The sequence below is a fragment of the Parus major genome, chromosome 21, assembly GCF_001522545.3.
Source record: "Parus major isolate Abel chromosome 21, Parus_major1.1, whole genome shotgun sequence".
Classification (NCBI taxonomy): Eukaryota; Metazoa; Chordata; class Aves; order Passeriformes; family Paridae; genus Parus; species Parus major.
Window position 1 is genome coordinate 6611617 of NC_031789.1, and position 24532 is coordinate 6636148.

General features: G+C 47.2%; 1 protein-coding gene across 3 annotated transcripts in view; it reads right to left on the bottom strand.

The window, feature by feature from the left end:
• RERE (arginine-glutamic acid dipeptide repeats) overlaps positions 1-24532 on the bottom strand; it is a 136978-nt gene that overhangs the window by 16932 nt on the left and 95514 nt on the right. For all 3 annotated transcript variants that reach the window (XM_015648368.3, XM_015648367.3, XM_015648369.3), the window contains one exon: positions 24041-24121. In XM_015648368.3, the coding sequence (XP_015503854.1) occupies positions 24041-24121 (81 nt within the window). The remainder of the gene's footprint in view (positions 1-24040; positions 24122-24532) is intronic.

Here is a 24532-nt window from a genome sequence, read left to right on the forward strand (position 1 = left end):
CTCTTGCAATTGAAACCAGTAATTTTTTACCTATAAATTCATTTGTATCAAATCTGAGGTGTCAGCACCAAGGAGCAAGTCAGTAAATCCCATGTCTTTATGTCAGTGAATTAATGTGTCCTCTGACACATGGCAACAGCAGAGTACAAACCAATCTGTTCTCCTCCCGTCATAAAACAGGGAATGGGAACCTATTAGAGCTCCATTTACACATTGCAAAGCCATCGGGTCCCAAGGGAAGTTTAACAACTTATACATGCAGATCATAAACCAAACTTTAAAAAAGAAATGGTGGATATTTATAGAAAATGCCAACATCATGACCATAATGCTTTTTTTCCCAGTGAGACTCTCTCAGAAGTGCAGTCACAACTGCAACAAATAAAGATGAAGTTAAAGGCTATTTATTCAACAACCAGTTTTACCCCAGCTACGAAATCTGGACAGATTAAAGACCTGAAGAATATTCTGTATTTCCAGTTCACGGTCAGACTGCACAAGTGCAGCACTCAGTTCAGGGCTCCAGGAGAAAGAGAAGGCAGAGGGGGAGCACACACAGAAGGCAGTGTTACACTGGTACCCCACTCCAAGAATCCCACACAAGATCTCCTCGGGCACCTGGACCCGCAGGATGAGCTGCCCGAGGGATGAGCTGCAGGATGGGCTCAGCCTGGCAGCATCAGAGCCACCAGCCTGGAGGCTGCATGGGTGGCACAAGCCCGAGCACAAAGGACTAAGTCAGGCAAGCTTTGGTTCCCCAAACAGGGAGCAAAAACAGCTTCCAAGGAAGTCAAATGAGCTTTAATCAAACATGCACAGTGCGTGCTGCTGAAAGCCAGGGCACATAAATTCAGGAACAAAAGCTGCTGCAGAAATCAATAGCCTCCTGAAACATTAACACAGGCCAGCATTGATCAAAGGCCCTGGGACAAAAGGCTGCCTTGCAAATTAGCTGCTGGTTTTGCTTGCAAGCAAACAGAGAGGCATGAACGCTGTGACATGAATGGCCTGTAATGATCGTTTTGTTCCTGTGATCTCACCTCACCTCACCACAAGGTCTCGCAGTCAGCACATCCCACATCCCTGAGCTGCCCTGCCAGCCCGGGGAGGCCTGGGCCAGCTGCTCCAAAGCTTTTTGTGGGTACCAGAGCATCATCGGGGCCAGGCCTGCCCTGCCAACAGCCTGTCCTCTCCTCTGGGTGCTCTGTGCAGGCTGGCTATTGCTACAACACACAGTAAAGGCGAGTTAAAGCATCCTGAGCCATCCCTCGTGTGCTGAGCTGGCCCAGCTTAGCGGGGAGTGCCACCCCTCTAATGAGATATAACTTATGCCTTAATTAAGAAGGGTAAAACCTCTAGGGTGATTGTAATGTGCCACATCCACAGAAGATGCTGTTTATGCCCTCCCAAACCGACTCCAAGGCCCAGCTTCTTCTTTTCCACTGGTGTGGGGAGAAGATTCCTTTCCCTTCCAGGACTCGGCTCCCTTCCTGCTCACAGCAGCCTCACCTCCACTTGAGACACCAGCACCTCTTGTTTCCTGCACACACAACTCCACATTTCCACATTAACATCTGAGTATCTGTCCCAAACACACACAAAGCAAAATGAGAAGCATTATTCAGGCTTTCAGCGCCACGTTTCCCTGAGAACACCGACATTCCCAAGTTTCACAAGGCAAAGGGGACTATGTTCCTCACTAAAAACACCAGTTCAGCTTTCACCAATTCTGAAATGCATCCCAAGCTCACAACTCAAGTCTCCTGCCTCCTCCTGCCAAGGCCACTTCACCCCACGTTGTAGGTGCAGATAGAAAAGTCACACTTCATCTCCTTTCAGCTCGGTCCTGCAGATTATTTTTACAGAGAAGGCTCAGGTTCCCCTTGCAGGAGCTCACAGTGGGGAGGTTTCTCTGCCATTCCCAGCTCTCTAAGCCAGCTCTGCTGCTGGGACAGGGGGCTGTCCTTGCCAGGGGCACCTCTCACCTGCCCATTCTCACCTGGGTGTTCTTGCAGCTCAAGCCTTGCCCCAGGCACATCACCCCACCAGAGCAGCCCCTCTACCCGCACACCCTCAGCAAGCCCCGCTCTCCTTATCTTGTCTACTTGTACAGTTTTCAAACGTAAAATCCCCAAGCCAGCTGTGCCCCGTGTTTGTGTTTAGTCTTGCCCTGGGTAAACAAAGGATTAAGGCTGGGTGTGCATCCTCGGCCGGGAAGGTTCTGACAGCCCTGCAGCGGCACAGCTCCTGTGCAAGCCAATCACACACACACATCAACTTCCCTTCAAGTATCTGTTAGGGTATAACACAGTGAGCAAACACAATAATTGCTGTTTAATTTCCCCAGAGCCGAGCTCTGCCAGGGAAAAAAAACATCATGGGGGAGGGGAATAGCTTTGCAGTAATGAAAGAGAAAAGGTAAATGACGGCACTCCTCAATGGCTGTAACCAGGCATGGCAGAGCAGAGGGGAACAGATTGTCCAGCTGTGGCCTTAATGAATTCACAATCTTTCTGGAATGCTTCAAGATTTTATTAAGTCAACTCAATTTAGCTAATACTCTTGTAAAGTCCTGCAGTAAAAACTGTCTCTAGTGCTTCCCTTCTCCACTGGATCCCCTGGCACAGGCTGGGTCCCAGCACCTGCTCCAGGGCAGGATCGGGAGCACGGGTTTGGATCAAGGCATGTGTGAACACCCCCCAGTACAGAGCAGGGTCAGTCTGGCTGCTCAAGCTTCACAGGATAACCTGGGATATCACCAGGCACTGAGAGGAGACAGACTGAAAATACCCATCCCTTCCATCTCCCACCCCAGAGCTGCAGACAGAAGGGGCTGCCCAGGGCAGGGCTGGAATCCCCATCCCTGCAGGTGCCCCCCAGACAGGTGAATGTGGCACTTGGGGACACGCTTTGGTGGGGACCACGGCAGGACTGGGCTAAAGCTCAGACTCTGTGATCCTGGAGGGCTTTTCCAGCCTTACTGACCCTATGGCTGGTTCTTCTTACGAATCCATAGCCAGAGAGAGAAAAGCTGGAAGTCTTGCCTTGTTCTCAACAAGCTGAAGGCTGCACACACGCAGCAGGGCCGAGAGGAGCAGCTGTGTGCAGCTCCACGAGCCAAACTGGGCCATGGCTCCAGTGTGAAACTCGGGCTCCGTGCCTCTGCCAGCCATGACAAATAGGTTTGCACATGCTCTAATTAAGCAGTAAGTCTCAGCAGCTTGTTCAGTAGCACTGATTAATGTCCACCTTGGGTGCACAGGAATCCTGCATATTCAAACACATTACTGAGGTTTTAAGAGAGGCTTTTAAAAATCAAGCAATATTTTACTTAACACTACAAAAAACCCATTAAAAATCGTGGGATGCTGTCTAAGGAATGCCCTGCAGGTCTCAGTTCCCTGGCAGATTTTAGGACAGCCATTTTACCTTGCAGTTCCTCTGGCCATTTGTTATCTCCTGGATGGCAGCACAGCCCTGTCTCCATGGCCCCTGCTAAGAATTCCACCTCCAGTTCTGCGAGATTGGCTGCCCCCCACTGTTTCCCTGCCCTGCACACAGCAAGGTTAAGCTCCCTGGTTTCATGTTTTTATTTGAAACTCCTGGCAAACAGGCTGGGCAAGTGGGAATCCAAAGAGGAGACAGGTGTGTGACAAACCCAGGCTGACTCCTTGGGTTTTATGCTGTCAATTTACTCCCGACACAGGAACAGTCACAGAATTTCCTGGGAACCCAGCCGAGGCTCCATCTGCAGCTTCTGGATTTCATTTTGTTGTGGAAAAAACCTGCAGTCAGACAGAGCTTTATGTTTTCTAATTGTTTCTGCTAAATGAGTACAGGTACCCTGCTTAGTCCTCCGCTCACCAGGGGAAGGAAGAGGGAGCTCCTCTCTCCTACAAATGAAAATTCTGTCTGTAGAGCTGCCACAGGTCCTGAGAGAACTGGGGCACTCCTGGGAGTGCTAAAATAAGCTTGGAACCTGAAGATTTCACTCCCAAGTTCCTCAAGCAGCGAAAATACTAGAATAATTTCACTGTGCATGTCACCTAAACACACAGGTCACACCCCTGCAATTGCCCAGGAGAATGTACCTGCCCTTCTTAACTCCTAATTCTTCCACATAATGGATGAGTAATGGAATCACTTCGAGAGGAAAGAGTCAGTGCAGGGTCTGCAAAGTCAGGGGGGAAAAAGGAAAGAACACATGAGCTGGATGTAAATAATCTCTCCTTCAAAACAAATGTTATCTGCAATAACACAGCAACACTCCACCACTGTACAGCATCTTGCATGTGATGACAAAGCCAATGAAGTTTTACAAATTAAGTCCCAGCACATCCTTTTGAAGCTTTATGGCGTGGGGAAACAAAGGGACAGAAGATTTACAAATTGGGCAAGATCAATCCTGAGTGGGAAGGACAATTGTGTCGATTAACCTCCAACTCTGTGAGCAGCTCCAACACTGACAGCCTCTGAAATTCCTTCATACTTCCAACCCAGGCCTACTGGACAGGCTTATCCATCCTTATTAAGCACAGGACTGGCCAAGTGCTCAACATTCACTTTCCTTTTGCCCTCAACCCAAGCTGCTCTTTCTTACAGCTGGATATCCCTGCTTCACTCCTGCCTGTATGGCTTTAGCAAACCACAGAGAAATCTAAATTATCCCCCCCAAAACCACCAGTAACTTCTCTCTGTGCCGCATCTAATTCACCATTTCCATGCAGTTCATTTGTTCCTCTTTTCCAATGTTTGTAATTAAGGTTGCACAAACTGGCAGCAAATAAGATAATTAACATTTTATGGAACTTACCCTCGCTATCGGCTCTACACAAACAATTCTTTTTTCCCTCCATTTTTAGGGATTTAAGTACCAGCTTTAACAGTTCTGCAAAACAAATGCAAAGCACACTGGGGCACTGTTTTAAGGCTGAGCCCCAGTTAAAAGCTGCCACCCCTCTCTGCGTCAGGCCAGAATGGAAAGAAAGCTTTTGTAATTAAGGCTTCTTCCTCCAGAGACTGCTCTTTGTTAATCAACAGAGTTCCCAATCCCCACAGGAACTCACACACTGTTGGCTGCATCCATCATTAATTACTAGAGGCTGTCTTTAGCAGTGCTGGCTCCCCAGGCCTGTGCAGCAGTGCTGGGCTCAGAGGAACATCCCGGGGCACCTCTGGGGCCGGAGCCATGCGGGGTTATCACAACGGGCACACCTGAACACCTTACACACATTTATGGAGTGTTTATTTTCCACTCAGCTTTCCCCTTGCAACTTGTACTATCAACGTTTCTGGGGTTAGAAATGCTGATTTTCCTGACCACTTTCATCTCCGGTAAGTTGACTTTACCCTCGGGTGTTGCACACACCTCTCAGCCTCTGTCCATCTGCAGCACAGCCCAATTCTGCAGCACTGCTGGGGTGTTCTCACCCTGAGCACTCCCACAGGGCCAGGGAATGAAGGCTGACGTGTTTGTGAGGAACAGAGCTGAAATGCCTCCGAGAGGTGGCACAAGGTGCTGCTCCCTGGAGCCAGCAGCGCTTCTGTTCCATTTTCCAGCGCCCATCGGAGCCCTGGGGCTCACGGCTGTGCTGGGCAGCATCTCCCTGCAGCCCCTCGGGAGAGTTCTCAGTATCTGAACTCACACACGGGCACAGGGAGGAGAGCACATAAACACCCAGATAAATGAATACCAGTTATTGAGGAAAGCTTCCAGGGCACTGTCTGCACTGGGCTGTGTGTCCCCACTCCCACCTCCCCATCAATACCGTTACAATGAGAATTGAGCAGCACAATTCCCAGAACAGGATTTACTCAATGGAGGTGCCAATTATCCCTTTAACTGCACGCTCGTTAATTAAGTTTCTTGATTGGGAATTGCTGGAGTTCAGGTTGTGGAACAAAACCCCATTTCCCTCTGCTGGCCACACCTTTCCCAGAGCCTAAAACCCATCCCATTTTCACTCTTTAAAGCCAAGGTCCCCGTGGTTCCTGAGGGGGTGTGTCGGGGAGAAGCCAGCCATGAAGCCATAAAGCACTTCCAACCACCACACTCCATCCTGTAAACATTTTTCTATTTATCTGCCCTTCATTACATGCACAATCTTATTATCTCTGCACATCCTCAAAGCGACAGCCGTCAGGGTCACCCTATAAAATATACATGGGCAATGTTACATCTAATGACTGGAGCAGGCAGGGAAATGAAGGATGGGAGGAGTGGAAAACCGCAGGATGCTTGAAAGGGATCATCAGTTATATCTGTGCATTTCCTGAGGTGATAATTGAATGACAGTGGCTGGGAGGAAAATCCATTTTTGAGCCTCGGAAAGGACTGTTAAGAAAGAAGTGTTTTTGTGCTGGCAGCGTGTAATGGCTGCCAGGAAATGGGAACGGCTCCTTCAGCCACAGCAGCTCCTCTGATCCATGGATTTTACACCGGGGCTGAGAACCAGACCAGTGAGATCAGCTACTCGAGCCAATAAAAAAATATTGACAGATTTTGGTCATTTCATCTGCCACCCAGACTGCCTGTTGTTGTGGTTTGCATGTCAGCTTTAATTAATTTAAGTGAAAGGCCAATTTGTGCATGTGCATGAGAAAGGGACACTCGGAACACAAGGACAGAGCATTGTCTACTTTCATAATTCCTGTTCAAACAAAGTATTAAAAATTTAATTCCGCTATTCAGCGGGGAACTTAATCCCCCTGCATCTCAGGAAGGTGTACAGATGCTCATTTGTTTCCCAACAACTGAAATTAGGCTTGTAATTATTAAGAAAGTTTTATTACTTCAAAAATATTTTCATTATTTCATCATGCCAGTTTTACAAATAGAATCAAACTGTATTTACCAAAACCTTTCCTGAGCTAGAACTATGAGCTGTTTTTTGCTGCTAGGTGACTACTTCACAGCAATAATTCAAATAAACCACTCCCAGGGATGGAGCCCCACCAGCAGCACTGCCCTGGGCACAGGCTCAGCATCATCCTGGGCTTCTCTCACCACAGGACTGGGCAGGGTCCCCACATCCACCCCCCAGATCCACACCAGCACTCCTGAGCTCAGGGGATTCCTGCCTGCCCAGCTGGAAACTCCCCCAGCTGAGATGGATGACACCTTGTGTGAAAAGAGGATTTCCAGCGGGGATTTTGCTTTGCAGAGCACAATCCTGGCTCACCTGAGCAGCCCCTGGCACTGGACACAGCAGCTCCCAGTTGCCTGTCGAGCCCAGTTTAAGGTTCCCACTGGTCCCAGCGTGGGCAGAGCAGGCTGAACACCATCATCACTCAACACCTCTGCCCTCGGATGGGCTAGAGAAACATTCCAATCCCAGACTGCTGCAGCCTCTCTGGAACAGCCACAGTAAATCCTGCAGCATTTATGGCCCACCAAGGACTGCCTGCCTGTTAATTAGAGCTGCTGCTTCTGTTTGTTTCCTTGCATGAAGCTGTCTCCTGCCCCCCCAGGTTAGGTTGGAATACATTATATTGGCAGGTTTTATATTACGTACTGGACACTGAGAAGACAACACACCACAAAAGCAAGGAAACAAACCCACTCAAACAAAAAATACAGACTGAAATTTTGGTCTGGTTTTCAATAGGGCAAGGTGAGCTGAGAGGTGAGGAAGAATTAGCCACTTGTTTCTCAGATGTCACACTCTGGAACTGCCTCTATTTAAGTACAGAAATCAGAACTAAAGGTCCACTTGGTCCTGTGACACCCACCAGCAGTGCAACTGTGCCAGCAGCAAGGGTTGAACTCCTGATGTGTCTGACCACTGACCTGCATTCCCCACTTCCCTGCACCAGATGTTTTAGGTTTTCCAAACACATCTGTGCTGAATCACACAAAGCCTGGCTTGTCAAATGTACACACTCCCCTCCCTGACACAGCTTCCTCCTTTCCGAGCTCGTGACCCGTGGGGGAGCTGCTGGGGTTTAAGAGTTTATTACAAATACAGCAGCAATCAGAAAATACTGAAAATTATATACAGGAGACAAACTCTGCAAAATTATCTTCATTGTTAGTGAGGAATGAGAAGATTGAATCCCCTGGAAACAACAATTTAAAAAGTCCTCACACCTGGTTATTTCACAATGAAAACCATCAACCCCTCTGATCCTGTGCTGAAGACAAATATAATGTGACCTCTTAATAAAAATCACTAGCACAGGATGTCCAACATCTGAACAGGCCAGATGGAGGAAGAATCCTGTCCACTTTCCACCTGGAAAGTATCAACTGAACTCAGACAAACCAGCAGCTTATCACTGAAACCTCACCCACGCCACAGAGGGTGAGGGAGGACGGGCTCCTGCCCTGAGTTATGGACAAAGCAAACACAACCTCTCAGCAGAGTCCTCGTCATTAAGCCCTGATTTTAAACAGACTCTGTTCCTCTCAGATCTGGTCCCTGAACAGCTGTTTTCCTTTTACTGCTCTCCAAGAACAGCTCCCTAAACCAGAAGATCTTTCTAGATTAAGTGTGGAAGGTTGAGGGGTATTTCAGTGTTTTCCTGTTTATCAGAGCAATGTAAGAGGAATATTGAAGCAGGACATCAAGCAACCCCCCACCCCCAAACCACAAAGAACTGCCACGTAAGCTGCTTATCCCTCAGTTATTGTTGCTTCCCTCCAGTCTCAAATTCTTTCTGTCAGGAAAAATCCTTAGCAAGCAAAATGTAACCAGAAGACAAAGCTAAGAGTTGTAAAGCAGCATTAGGAAGAGCAATTCATTGTAGCTCACTATAATACCTATACAGTGAGCTCAGAAGTGAAAGAAATTACCAATTCTTTCCCGTTCTGTTCCGCCCTGCTGTCTCCAGCAAACATTAATCCAGCAAACATGCTGCTCCCTCAGAAGGTGCCTGTGGTCCCCACAACCAGGGCCAGGGCAAAAAGGCCGCAGCGCTTTGGGGAATGACTCGGGGCTCTGCAGATGGAAGTGCAGCTCAGGCCAGAGCCCAGGGGCTGCTCCCCTCTCTCCTCTCCCTCTCTCCTCTCCAGCAGTTCCTCCCAGCAGCACAGGGTCTCAGCCATGCTCTGCTGTGCCACACGGTGCCAGCAGCCTGGGCACGGGGACAGTGCCTGCTGCGGGCTCCAAGGCAGCAGTGACAGCAGTGATGCCCTGGGCAGGGAGTGTGAGCTCCACACAGCACCCAGGGGCTGGAAAGCAGCAGAGAAGACCCAGCTAGGGGAGATGGTACATCAACACTTGCTGGCCTCCTCCTCTGGGAGACAGCAAAGCCGCCTGGTTGATGTTTCTACTTGTGTGGCTCTTGGAAGGACAAACTGTTATTAACTGATAAGCTGCAGCCACAGAGTTTCTGAAAGTGATGAAATATTAATCTCCAACCCGTGCACTGTCTGCAAACAAAACTGCACACAGAAACATCCTGCTCTGCTTTATCCCTGATAGCCAAAACTCCCCACCGCATTTTTCTCTTTAAACTTTGTTTTTCTGAAGCAGGTTGACTTGCCCTGCAAACAAACCAACCGTCCTGTGGTTCTAGACAAAGCACAACAGCTTTCATCTAGTACAGAGTTTCATTTCATTCTGGATTTCACTGACTACAGCAAAATATCACACCCTAAATAAATTCTTCAGAAAGATGCAGTGACCCAGAGGCACAACTGAGTGCTGGAAAAAAGCCTGACACGGATGTTCAGGGTGCTGATTTGGCTGCCATGTGTATGCATGGAAACTGGAGTGATAAAAGTGGATTTGGGGGGGACACATTCTGATTTTCCCTTCTGCCTGTGGAAGATTTCCATTTGTGAAACAAGAGCAGTGTCTGACACGGGGCTTGGGCTCGTGGCCAAGCTCAGCAAACAGCCACAGGCAGGGCACAGGAAGATTTCCAAGCAGACATGAACACTTGTACCTTCTGTGAAGGGTTTGTCTCTGCTGCCCCAGCACATCCATCCTGGAGGAACAGCCTCAGCAGGCACCGTGTGACAAACCTTCCTGAGAGCCCCCAGCTCCTGTCTCCTGCCTTTCCCCACCCATCCTGGTCCTTCCAAAGCTTCTCCCAAGCTGGTTCTGCCCTCCACAAACAAAATTTCACAGCCTTAGGAAAAAACACAATCAGGATGCCAGTTCCTGTTTAATTACAAACACTTCCAATGACCCAAGCAGCTGCCACAACCAAGGCACAGATCCTGCAATAACAGGGATTTGAGACATTACACAACTCTGGAAGAGAAACCCTGTGCCATGTGAAAGGCACACCACAAAAGCTATTTTCTCCTTAGAAAAACCCACTTTACTATGCTTGATCTGCCCACATGTAAGCACAGGGGATGTTCTGAGTGCCTCATGTATCATTCCATAAGCAATTCCAACTCTCCTGCTTTCCCCCTCATTAAACTCATCACAGTAACACTGCTAAGACACAGAATCTTGGTTTTGGTCCATCCTTGCAGGTGTTGTTTGTAAGGTAAACAAGCAATTTCTCTAATTATTTCTATTGCTCAGGCCTCACATGTGAAATCAGTCTGGAATTCAGCCCATTCCCACAGGATGTGAGGATAACCAGGATTTCCAGTGTCTATAAACTGCTGTCAGCAACTGCTACCCAGCAAACAGGACAAAAAGTGGCATCTTTGGGTGGGAATGAAACAAATGCTGCAAATTAAGACACATGATTTCATGCAAATGGTACTAATGATAAACTAAAGATGAAAACACTGAGAATGAAGCACTGAAACCCTGGAATCTGAGGAGAATTTTTCCAGTGTGTTATTTCTCACAGCAGCACTGCCGCCTCTTGAAAATGTCCCATGAATCTTTCATACACAAACACACTCAAGAGGCTCCACAAACACCTGACAGGCAGCTCAGGCATGGAAGGATTCTTGCAGTGTTTCTTTTCCAGCATGTAAAATATCCTCATACAGTACAGGCAGTGCCTGGGAACTCCAGGCCTTTCCCAGGTGCAGGCAGGAATGGGACTTTGCAGGGATGAGGAATTCTTCACCTCCAGCTCACTGTGGGCTCTGGAGCATCAGTGACAGCAGAGCTGAGCAGCATCCCAAGGAGAAAACAGGAGCCTGGGGGAGCAGAATAATCCAGGAGTCTGAACCCACTCCCACCTATCCTTATGCAGCACTGCAGAGAAAAGCAGGGAGCAATTCCTGAGGTGTTTGTGTAAATCCTGATGAAGCTGAGCTGCCTCAGGGATACAGGAGGGCAACACTGCAAACCCTCACACTTCAGTGAAGTGGGTAGGCTGGAGATGCATTTGAAGCTATACTTCAATAGTAAAACTTTTTAAAAATTCAGTAAATACTAAAACATTAAAAGAAGAGTAGGAGATGAGGGAGCAGATGTAAAGAAACAACCTTTGCAAATAAAAACCAAACAAAATACCCCAACAAACCTTCAACTGGTACAAATGATTTCCTTACAGTCAATCACAGCAGTTACCTCGAGCAGGAAAACACCCAACAATCAGTGCTCAAACAGACAGAAGTTCCCACAGCACCCACGAAAATTCAACTGGGAAAAGGTCTGTGAGTATGACATAATTGAATTAGAACAGCTAAGCTCTTCCAGTGGCTGTATTTATTTTGGTGTGTTTGATACTGCAAACCCCCACTCCCTGCTGAGCTCCAGCCCTGCCCAGGTCGCTCCCCTGGCCCAAAGGCAGCAGGACAGGTTTGTGCTCACCGTGTTTCCCTAATCCCACACGTGCTGCTGCAGTGGGCTCCTGGCTGGAGCTGCTCCAGCTGTCAAACACACCTGGCTCTGCTCCACAGCCCAGCTTTGCCTGCTGGATCCTCGGCAGGCTCAGGGAAATGAGCAGCCAGAGCAGGGTGGGGCTCAGGTGAGCACAGCTCCACTCTGCTCCTCCTGCACGAGGGCTCCGAACCTGCCGCAGGAATTCATTCCTGTTCAAAGGTGCAGGGAACCTGCAACTTTCCCTGCATCCACGAGGGCAGATCTCCCATGCCAAGGGATCCCTGGGGAGCAGGGGAGCGGAGCTGCCAGGAGCCCAGCAGCCCTGGAGCGAGCCTCATCAACGTTAATTATGATGGAGACAGGGCCAAACAGCACAGAGGGAACAAAGGGCTGGCAGCAGCTCACTGACCTCACTGCTCACTCCCCTGCTGCCCTTCCCAAACTCTGCTCCTGACACAAAGTGGAAATCCCCACTCTCCTGCACATCAAGGAAGTTGGGGAGAATGACCTCAGGGAACCTGTCCTACCTGGGGACACCCATTCACACCTGCAGGTCTCATTAAGGGTCAGCAGAGCAGATCATCAGTGTCCATCCACTGATTTCCACGAGCTGTTTCCCTGCCCCACCTGCAGAGAGCCAAGTGCAGAATTATCCCCACTCCAGAACCTGCCCCTCCTCAGGAGCTGTGCCAACACAGCAACTCTACAACTCCAGCTGGAGACTGACTGAGCAGAGTATTTGGGAAATAATTACACCATGGGCTCTCCTCACCACTGAGGGAGAGTGGATGCATTGCTGGAGAGAGACTGAAGCAGAAATATCTGAAAAATCAGAACCCCTAATTCCTAAAATATGAAGTCCCTGCTTGTCTGGGTTTGGGTTTTGCTGATTTGTTTTGGGGTTTTCCCCTCATTTTGACATGACCTTTATGGAATGGCAAACCCAGACTGAGCAGTGCACCAGAAATGCTGTTTATCCACAGCCTGCAGGATTCCATCCACAATTTCAGCTCAGAGATGTCAACTAAAGCAGTCAAACATAATAGTCAAACTCAGTTTTAAACATTTCCCATACCTTTGCTATGTAAGTCCCCTTGAAAAGGTCAAAGCAGAACTTCAGCAACTCAAAGAAACCTGAAACCTTAACGCTGGTTTGGAGCAGACATGAAGACCTCACCCCAGCTACCCTGAGCTGATTCACAGGCATCTGTTACGTGTTCCTTAATTGCTGCAGCAATGAAAACTTGGGCAGTTGCAATCTGTAAATGCCAGCACGGCAGAGCTGTGACTCAGGACTGTAAACACGGGGTGAGGGCCACGAAGGAGTGACTGGACGAGGTGGGAGCTGGATTTTCACTGACACACGGACCAGCCCCGTGGATTTGTTTCAGCAGCTCCATGAACGTGTTCCATGGAAAAACAGCCACAAGAGAGGGGCAAGTGGGGTCATTCCCAACCACAAACTGCAGCCCACAATGTCCACGTTTCTCTACAGCAGCTACAACTCCTGTTAAATAAAACCTTCTCAAAGCAAATGCAGGATTTCCAAATACCTCCTGGGCAGTGCTGGGGTACAACTCTGTGGTTACTTAAATCCATCATGACTTCCCTCCTCTTCATCCTTTAGCTGAAAATCATTTACAACATTTTTAAAGTCTTACAAGTTTAAGACACACAGATTTGTCTGAAACAAAACCATTATGAACCTTAATATAGAATAAATAGGTGGCAGATAGAAAGGGGAGATTTATACCCACAGTGAGCAGACAATTTCTTCTCAGAAGCTCTAAAAGCGATGTTTTTCTAAAGCCAGGCAACAAGAAAAAAAATCCCTCCCATCAAATGGCACAGGGTAAGAACACGAGGTGGAATTGTTAAATCAATACAACTTTAGCACAGCACTCAGGGAGAGGAGCCTTTGTCCCTGTCACTTCTCCACAGCAAGGTGAAGGTCCAGTTACAAAACCTGAGCTGTTGCACAGTCTGGAGCTCCTGCAGCAGTGGGGACCAGCAGAAATGTGTTTTTCCATATGCTCCTTTAGAGCCCAGACTGTGCAAGGTTTATGGCAAATACTTTTAATCACATCTCAACGGGCAAGGTTTTGCAGAGCAACACCAGAGCCCAAACCAAACCCCTCGTGTTTCTGTCCCTTCTGATCTCCCAGTTTCTGAGCCATTTTCCACCCCAGCTCTACTCCTGCACTGAAGGAATCCATGTAGGAAGTGCACAGGAGCCAGACAAGCTCCAGGGAAGCACAACAACCACAGGTGAAGAGCCCTGCCCGGGCAAAACAACAACCTAGTGCACAAAGTAAATTCACCTCAACCCTAAAAGCCTAAAAGAAACTTCAGAAAGGGAAAATAACAGATGGAAAGTAGCAGACTGCAGGAACAGGGCAAGGAGAGAGAAAGGGGTTGGGTTTCTAGCTTAGTGGGGTTTCTTTTGGTTTTACTTTGGCTTGTTTGTTGGGGAGGTGGCATGATTTATTTCTCCAGTTCCCTCTCATTGCAACTGAGGTAATGAAAGACTTGAGCTTTGGCAAAGATCCCCTCCTTAGCCATAAAAATAAAAAACAACTGTAATTAAACTTACCAGAAACAAAGCTAATCAAACTCAACAGTAACAAAGGGCAACAGAAACACATTCACTGTATCAGATCTTCCTGGCTGGCCCAAAGCCCAGAATATTCATTATGGTTTTTTTTTTCCTTCCCCCCAATTTCACAACAGCATTAACCAGCCCTGGCCCAGGATGCCTCAGCTTTACAAACTCGATTTGTAGGAGATCAGCTTTTCATGATCCAAAAACCCAGCATGTGGAAAGTGTTACGCCTTTCATGTAGTAGAGGAGGTTCTTAAAACTTCTACTGTTCAGCTCAGAAATCTTGGAGCTTCACAGCCCATTAGAGGTTTGTGAACCACAGAGAAGGGCAGAGTTAGCAAAATAAATCAAGAGTTCCTGTGGGATGTCCTGGTGCTTTACACAAGAGGCACAAAGCAGGCTCCGGGTTAAACACCAGGGAGGACTTCTCAGATTGCAGGAGCAGAGAGCTGGTTTATAACCTGGAATGTGCTCTCCTCTCTTTGAAGGGTCTGGAGGCATCCTACAAAATAACTCCGGTTGTGTCAGGGGCACTGCAAGGGAAAAAGGAGCCCACGAAGAGTCTGGGGGAGGGGGAGGATCAGCTCGACTGTTCCACCCAAGAACAAACTATTTCACCATGGCAATAAAAGCACTGAGCAGCACCTTTTCCCTGCCAGATCTCCTCCTGCTGTACAGGAGTTTGGTAGAGTAAAACAAACAATATTCCCTGCCAATTCCTCATCCCAGGTGACCGGAGTCAGGAGGGATTGCCCAACCACCACCACCACCGTCAGCAGCTGGGATTTTGTCATCATTCTTGTAACACTTTGTTTCTTAACACTCCAAGTTCTCAAACACAGCAATTACTCGGAGAGCAGCTCCTTCCCTTACACCTCCCCAGCTCACAAAGTTCGCAAAGCAAAGGGCAATCAACAAACTTAACCTTGAAAAATCTGAATCAGAAGGAAACACGTCTGTTAAAGTCCTGGGATTTTAAAAAGGCCATGCAAGAAGCAGAAGGTTTTCTGTGGAATCACTCAGGGTTTGCTGGGCCATCACCTGCACCTTCTTAACCAGCCTGAAGCAGGAAGGGAAGGAGGGCTGGATTTCTGTCCTGCAGCCCTTCCTGACCCCAGGGAAAAGGCACAAACACCACGAGTGGGGGATTCCAGCCATGCAAGATCCTTATTCCTCCTGAGCAGGAATAGGAAACCCAAAGCCTGAGCATTTCACAGCTTTCCCACATACCAGGAGACATTAATGCACCTCTTGGCAGGGAAAGGAACCCCTCCATATCCCAAATATCCATAAATCCAGCACGGTGCAGGTGTGCAGGGCTCTGGCTGACACTTACAGCCCTCCTGGCACCCTGCAGAACAGGAATCCTCCCTTCCCTGTGCTGGGAGAAAACAGAAGTTCACCCAAAACGACATCACCCTGACCTAGAAGTAATCACCAGCATCTTTATGTCCTGACAATCTGAATTCTATCACACTCCTAAGCGTTTTTCCTTCAGATACAGAATGGCAAGGAAAAACAAAGCCAAAGCAAATGCAGCAGATTTCAACGTGTGATGTTAAATGTTTCTTATGCTTACAGAGCCAGTTCCATGCACAAACTGCTTCACCTCCCCTGTGGCACAGCCTCTCCCCATTCTCACTTTATTCCACCATCTCTGTAATTCCTGGGACTCTTCCTTGGCATGAAAAAAAACAAGCAGCAAAAAAACCCCAGTAATCAAGCACTGCTTCTTTTTTACAGCTGGCTGGAAACAAAACGAGTGCATCTGTCTCCTGGAGTTGTTATTGTCTTTTCTCCCAGTTCCAGGAGCACATTACAGGATATTTAGGAGTGACTGATGTGTTTGGGGGCAGCTTTGGAGCCAGGGGAAGGCACTGGGTGCTGTTCTTACATCAGGGGTAGGAGGTGATGCCTGAGCCCACTGGTCTGTGGAAGAATAAAGTTCATTCCATGCTCTGTGACAGCAAGGCACACTCTAAGTACACTAATTCTTTACTTATTATTATTTATTCTCTGCCAACAGAGGGTTTTTTCCCTAGTGCACAATCCTTTGCCCCAGCTGGCTGCTCTGTGAGCCCCACACAAGCCAGGCACAATTCCCTGTGTGTTTTAAGGAACCAAACTCTGCTCTGCAGAACTCCTCTGCCTCCCCTGGAACACGGCTCACAACAAGCCCAAGCTGTTTGTATTTATTTACTCCTTGAACTCGAAAATTCAAAGCAAACTGCTGCTGTAGCTCTTGAAACTGTAATCTCTGTCTCACACACTGTAAATACACACGGTGAGCAGCACACAGAGGATTACCTGGAGAGTATTTCTCTCCTAAGTCATTTCAAAAGTCAGTCCCCAGGCAGGATTATACAGATTCATTTCTTCCAGGAGTTACCCAGATTTTAAAACATTAGCACTGTTCTGGGACAAGATGTCCCACAAACAGCACTGCTGCTTATATGCCTGGTTTATTTTTGCCTTTCTGAAAGCCATTTTCAAGTTTTAAAGCACATCTTCAGTCACTGACTGAATGGGGAACAAACACCAGGAAGGGTTTGATGCATGGCAGCCGTGGAAAAGAGTCTTGCCAGGCTGGGATGCTCAACCATGAAAATAAACTGCACAAATCCTTTACTAGACACCTATTTTATGTACCTGCAATTCACAGGACCTCAGGGTTGATGTCTGAGTATTTGATACAATCTGACAACTGCCAGGGAAGAAGAAAAGCTGCTGGTTTTTCTCACAGGGAAGGAAAATACAGAATAAATATACAGCTGTTGATGAACAAAAGCATTTTAACCAGAGTCACACATACCCTTCAGCACAGATGCAAAAGAGAATTCACAATAGGAAAATAAACAAACTGAAATTCCTTAGGATGGTGAATTATAAACAGAAAGTAAGGAAAATGCAGTGGAACAGAACTCTGAGGAGCAGCATTGTGTTCTCTCAGTTGTTGAGGAAGGCTCAGACAATATTGTATCAATTACCCAAATAATCTTGGCTTGTATCTTTGTCTACAGACTTTTCCCTACAAAGCAGAAATTGTCCTTTCTGGCTCCCTGACAGAACTCAATGCAATTGCCTAATGGCCCTCTTTTACTTGCAACAATATTTTACTCCTACCTACCTCTAAAGCTTCAGAGAAAAATAAACAATGAGATCCAATCTTGTAATGTAAAATAATAAAAAAAAAGCCACTGGAGTGCAGAGCTGATTTATTGCCCATGCTAAAGTCAATTCTAGAGTCCAGCTGGCACAGTGAACACACCTTCTGCTTTTATGCTCTCCATCTATGAGGGTTTCTTAGGAAGAAAGTCAAATAAGCAGTTCATTTTTTGAGCTGATGACGCTGTAAATTACCTTTGGAATACAAAAGTAAAATGATACAATTGAAAATTAATCCTCTTAAGAGAATGCTTAGGAGATTTAAAACAGAAACAAAAAAACAAAGCCCATTTTAGGTACTTTATTTCTTTGGTTTTGCTTGCTTCAGCTGGAATTGAGACAGGCAGCTTTGGGAAAGGGTATTTTGGTCTTTGGAAGCTGGAGCCAGTCATTAATCAATCATTAATCAAATAGCACACACGTGGCACAGGCCAGGTGAAAGGGCTGTTCAGAGCCAGGCAAGATGCACCCCCAGGACACAGGAATTGACAGGATACACCCAGGAAACTGGAGGAACACACGTGGATGAACCACAGAGCCTGTGGCCCAAGCCTGCCAGGAGCTGTGCTCAACACCTGGAGTCCCTTCTAGAGAAGAAGAAAGACACTGGGGGGTGTGTGAGTTAAACCTTTATGTCTCTTTAAAGACCTTTCCAAACCTCCTGGTTTATTATCCAATAAAGTTATGACATTTGCAATAGGTTTAACAGTTAAACTTTTGAAAACAAACCAGATCACAGCGAACACACACACTGAACATCCCTCTGCAAACAGCCTTCAGCTCAGAGCCACTTAAATTCAGGAATATCTCCATCTGAGCTCAGCTCCTATGAGCTCAGCATTTCATTACATTCCTTGGCTTTCCTCGCCCTGCTCCTGCTCTAAGTGCCTGGCTGGGAGCAGCCTCAGCACCCTGCCTCACCTTGAGTCAAACATTAATGCAGTGCTCTTCCTCCCTCAGCTGAGACAGCCACGCTCACAGAAACAGGAAAAAATAAAATAAAATAAAAAGCAGCGTGTTCCCTCCAGAAGAGTTTGTTATGCAAATGATTTGGTGGTTTCACTTACACAGGAAAAGCAACTGCTGCCTCTGCCCCTTTTTCTAACTGGACTGAAGCCCAGTAGGATATTTGCTGTGACTGAAGAAAAACGTCTCAGCCTAGCATTTGAAAGCATTTGGGAAATGTGAAGCCCACGAGCCCCTGTCTGAAGAAGAGCAAAGCCCTGTGCCTGCAATGGCCACGCTCTGGAAGCGGCAGCAGCAGCGAGCTGGATGAAATGAAAAGAAGCAGTGGCTGTTTATGTTGGCAGTCGCTTCAAACTCTAATGGAAAATTTCAGCTCTGACTGCATCCAGGCTAGAACAAGTTATTAAAGAAAAAGGTTCAGCTTTCAAACAGAAAAGGCTTCCACAGCTTGTCCCTCTCTGAACGCTCACGCAGCAAAGACAAGGCAGGAAATAATATGCCTTGACTGCACTGTATTAATATTCCATCATTAGGGGAATATGGCCTCAAATAAACCAGATTTCCTTGGGGAGAGCAGAGCAGGGATAAAGCCCACGCCACAGCCACAACGCAGCTCCTGCTACAAACAAGGCTCACCACTAAATGCAAATATTAAAAAGCCAATGTAGGGCTAAGTAATCACTTTATACCAACAGACCAAGAGATATTCATCTAATTATCCCCCTCCTTTGATCAAAGGCACTCTGCTATTTGAACAATCGTGTCGAGGGAGAAGTTCTACCTTTCAGATGCTCAGGAGAGCCTTGCACAAATATTCCTGGGGCTGCTGGCTGCCATCAGGAGTGGCAGGGGAGGGCTCTGTCTGTGCTCAGAGGGGACAGCCACCTTGCCAGCCCGCACATATGTTAACTGCACTGACCTTTCAGCTACTACACATTTGCACTAGATTTAAGAGCTACTCAGGAAGCCAATATTGTGTATTATGTAACACAAGATTAAGCATTAATGAGGCAAGAATAAAATTGTTTATCTAAACCCCAATCTAAAATTAAACAGAAGTTTATGCTGAAAGCTCACTCTGCACTCGTTTTGCCTCCTAACATTAACAGAGCACAGCTTATTTAGTCTCTGAGGTAAGTCCCAGCAGCATTTAATTTGAAGAGAAAGATTTTACTATCAGAAGAGAGACCATTTTTCCTAAAGAAATGATGCATATTTAGTTCTTATGTGCATAAGTACAGCACACTGCAGGTATTTCAATGTCAGGAAACAGACAATATTCAGAACTCCTGTTTACACTGTGCTGTAGAGCTAAATAAAGGAGCATCCACCCAGAGGCAAGATCTTTCGATTGCACGCTGTCATCCCTTGCTCAGCAGCCAAACCAAGAATCACACACACACCACAGATACCTATGTGCTCAATGGGGAAACTGAACCCCAAATTAGCACAGAGTCTGCACAAAGACCCAGTGTCCTCCTGCTGGGCTTGCTGCAGGGCCTGCCAGGAGCTGAGGCTGCCAGGAGAGAGGGGCATGGGGACCAGGACCTGGCCCTGGGCAGCACAGGCGCCTTTGGAGAGCCCCAGAACATCCCCAGAGCTCTCACAAGGGCCCCAAGTGCTCAGGCCCGTCCCCAAGAGAGACAAGGTGGCTCCAAAATCTCGATTCAGCTGCAGCCAAGGCCATGATGGCAGTCTGGCAGGGTAACAGAGATCACTCCTGAACCTAGGAACGGCTGCCAAGGGACACTCACACACATCCCCACGTCTGTGGGCACGGGGCTGGAGCTCCACTGCTCAGACAGCACCGCTGCCCCAAGCAGGCTGCAGGAACCCCAGGCACTGGGGAACAATTCTGTTCCTGCTGGGACTCTGGCCTTGCACAGTTCCAACAAACTGAGGCTCCCAGAAGCGTTTCTGGGAGAGCAGCACAAGGACAGGCTGGGGAGCAGCAGCCAGCTCTGGATCCCAGCAAGGTGACACCAGGACTTGGCACCTCCTCTCCTGCTCTGATGGAGTCACTGCCCTGCTCCAGCTCCCGTCTGATCCCTGTTCCTATTTCCCTCCTGCACGAAGCCAACACAGAGTTAAGCTGTTTCCATGAACACAGAAAGGCAATCCCCAACCTTGGAGGCATTTAAGTACCTTTATCTCAGGCCTATCACAATGCTGGTGCTTCTAAAACTCTCAAATTCAAGTAGCTCAGTGTAATCATCTAAAGAATTCAGAGCAGAATGTTAAATACTCGGAAAATCCTGTATTATCACGAAGTTTTAGCAAATTATCCCAAAATGGGTGGATAGGAGGCGAATAAAACCACATTTAAAGCCAAACCAGATAGTTAAGAAAACTGTTGCCAGCTGTGCACCTTTCATTCTCACAACATGGGAATTTAAATGGAAGTAATTATTGAAAAGTGTTCATGTCACTGAAAAGCCTCCAAAATTTACTTCTTCCCATAAAGAGGAATCAGAATTGCTGCTAAGCAGGAACCAAAGGAGAGCAGGGCAGTTCATCAGCTGTGTCAGCTGCCACTAAGGGGAAACCAGCCAGGGGAAGATAAAAGGAAGAGAGCCACATGGAAATAAAGGAAAAGGTGCATTTCAGACAGGTCAGTGGAAACCCAAGGAAGTTTCAGAAGTTTCATTTAGAAACCTCAGGGCTCATCTGCACACAGGCTTTTCCTCCAGAGAATGAGCAGGTTAACACTGATCCAACATTAAAGCAGCAGCTGCCTTGATCCATTGCAGTTCTTTACTCCCACATCCACTGGGAACCCCTCCTGGACATAAACATGGAAATCAACTGGAAATGCGAAATAAACCAGCAGAGTGAAGACCCAAACAAACACACCTTTGATATGGAATAAACATTCTCTTTCATAAAGCTTTTTTCTTGAGGATCACTCATTTAGAAGAAATAATTTAAAAATCATTGAAAATCTATGCTAACTTCCTTAAAACACACATGAGAAATACAGGGCTTTCTCAAAAGATATTGCACACTAACTATGGAGGGGAAAAAAAGCCAAGGCACAACTCAAATAGGACATTCCTTAACACACTTGTGCAAGCTCAGAACAGGATGGCCTAATTCTCATCTCTCACCACGGCCACTTTACACCTTCCCAAAGTAGAAAAGAAATACAATGTCATGTTCACCTCTATATCCTGACTTTCTGCACAGCAGCCTCAGTTTGATTTAACATAAAATAGGCCTGGTCTCTACAAGAATTCTGTATTTCTGTTGCATTCCTTTTCTTCCACTGTTTCCATGTTCCAGCCATAGGGTTTAGAGTGACATTAGGGAGAATTTTCCCCCAGTGAAGAGTCTAGGAAAGGACATATTTTACAAAAATCATGATAATAAGGAGATTTAACTTTTAGTGGGGATTGCAGAGGCAAAAACCCCCTGGGTCCCCTCCCCACAGCCTTCAGTGACCAGAAAGGAAAACTCTTAATAAATAAGATGCCCAAGAGCCATTAGGGCAAATGACTCCAAGAGTGCCCCTGACATATTTAAATAGCTGGAAGTTGCTTTAGTAACCATAGAACAACTTTTCAGAGTTTCACTGATGTTAATATGCAGGAGAATAAAGCCTTTTTCTGGTGTTTCTGGAATTTCTACAGGGTTACTTCACACTGCAACAGAAAAATGGCAGGCAAAGTATCTGAAATTATTCTGGTGGATGAAAAAATACAGACAAATTAATCCCACAGCCTCGTCATTTACATTACTCATTACTCCACTTTAAGGAACAGAAGCAAAACTGGACAGTCAAATGTTTACTGCAGCCTTTATCCTGCAATGTCTTCCTAAGCAAAAGCTGTAAATTTTGGCTGAAAAAGATTGGGAATTAAAGAAAGCAGAAGTGAGGCCTGTGGGCAAAAATAGGAAGCGCAGATTATAAACAACCCGTTGTAGGTCAAAGGTTATTTGTAGATCAGTTACCACAGGGGCTAAAAAAACCCTGAGCCCAAACCCATCAACGTGATACTTCCCACAGCACAGACTTAATATTTAGTCTTCTCTGTAGTAAAAAATGACACCTAATGAAACAAAAATACAACACTTGAAAAAAGAGACCTTGTGTGAGGTTTAACACCACTTGCAGTACTTTTACAAAGATCCTAAGCCTGATATCCAAGCTCCAATGTAAGAAGTTAAGTAGAATAAACAGGGGTAGGCACCTGCCCCCAACTTTACATTTTTCAGGTTTTTTTTTTCTTCCCCCTGCAAAATGTTTTTCTCTGTCACAAAGTCCTCTCCCCCACGTTTCATATTTAAAACATAAATTTCAATTTATAAAAACACAGTTTACTTCAGAGCTGCTGTAATTCAAACTCAGAAGAGGACTTTTGCCCCTCAGCAACTTTACCATCAGCAGAATTCATTTCTAGAAGAAAACACTGATTTGTTCTAGATCCATTCCAGAGACATTCTGGAGAGGAGAGGAAAGGCACGATTTGTGCTGGGTTTATCAGATGCTGACAAGATCCCTACTACTCCAGCATTCCTTCCCAGCTGCCACCTTTCCAGCACTGGGCCTCAAAATCCAACGCAATCCTCGAGTCCACCAACACCTGAGCAGTAATTTGAGTTTCCTTTCTCACCAGAATGAGTGAACTTGTAATTGTCTCATCCTCCCCTGCTCTGTAACTCACACAGTGTTACTATTTACCACACAAAGATTTGTGCTATCACAGCACTGTCTCACGAGAACCTCCTGGAGGAAAATGGAATCATCCTACAGAAACTGAGAGCTTTTTATAAATTATTAGAGCAATGCTCTTCCCCAGTGCACATCCAGACTCCACACCTACAAAAGTCTAAACACTCCGTGATGCTTTAAATCAGTGTTTTCCATATCACTAATATACTAGAGAATGTCCCAACTCCATTTTCATGGAGCTACCTCCCTTCTAAATCCAGAACAAAAAGGAAATCACTTTCCCAAAGCCTCCCCGCAGTTAAAGGACACCTGCAGGACAGAAACCGAGGCTCTTTTAGGACAAATGGAAAAGTGGCCGGGTTCCCAAGGCGTCCCTGTCTCCTCTGGAGTCCCCCAGCGCTCCCTGCCCGTGTCCCCAGAGCCCCGCCGGGATTGTGGGTGCGATGACAGGGTTACATAACCCGGGGAAGTTCGGAGACCACGGATCCATCCCTGAACTCGAGTTCCAGGGAAGGGGAAGAGTTAAGCCCAGCCCGGCAGAGTGCGGGTCACAGGCACAGCGCAAACCTCGGGCTGCCCGATCCCATCAGATGTTGTTTTGGTTTAGGTTTTCTTTAATTACCCGATGCCACTCGAGCCCGACCGGGTGACACAAAATGTATTATCCCGTCATAATGTCAGAATTTAAAATTAGATTTGGTCTCCATAAATACACTTCACCCAGGCTCAGTGGCTCCGTCCAGCCATGACGATTATTTTATGTAACATCTTTCATTCCCCAAGACCTAAAGACTGCACTAAAAATCAGCAGCTATCTTGGCTGGCTACGGATTTGTCTTCCGTTTATCCGAGGAGAATTCGGGGTAAAAAGGAGAGAGTTTCGCAAGATCAAGCAGCGAAGCAGCGAGAGAAAAGGCGAATTACATAAAGTCCAAATGTACTTACGGTCTCCTTATTGGGAAGCAACTCCTTTCGGATTCGGAAGAAGTTCTTGCCGTACTGCCTCAACCCCTTAATAAACCGTTTCTGTGATAAAAGATAACAAAAAACAGCGTGTCAACAGCAGGAAAAAAACCCGTAAAAAAAAAAAAAAAATAATAAAAATTCCTCCAAACGGCTGCTGCGATCGGCAGCGGAGCCGAGCGGCGCCGGGAGCCCGAGCTCTGCCGGGGAAGCGAACGCACCTACACGGCTGCGAACGGGGGAAAAGGCTCGCCAAAGACCCCGAAAAATCCCAACCGCATCCCCTTCCACGTCCAACTTCCAGCGCTCGGAGCTCCACCACAGTCGGCGGCACGGCCGGAGCCGCTCGGGGCCGGGCAGCGCAAGGCAATGCGCAGCGCGGGGCTCGGCCAGGTGCCGCAGGGGTTAAGGGCTCGCAGCCCCCGCGTTCCTCGGCGGGGCTCGCAGCGGGCCGGGAGCGGGGCCGGGAGCGGG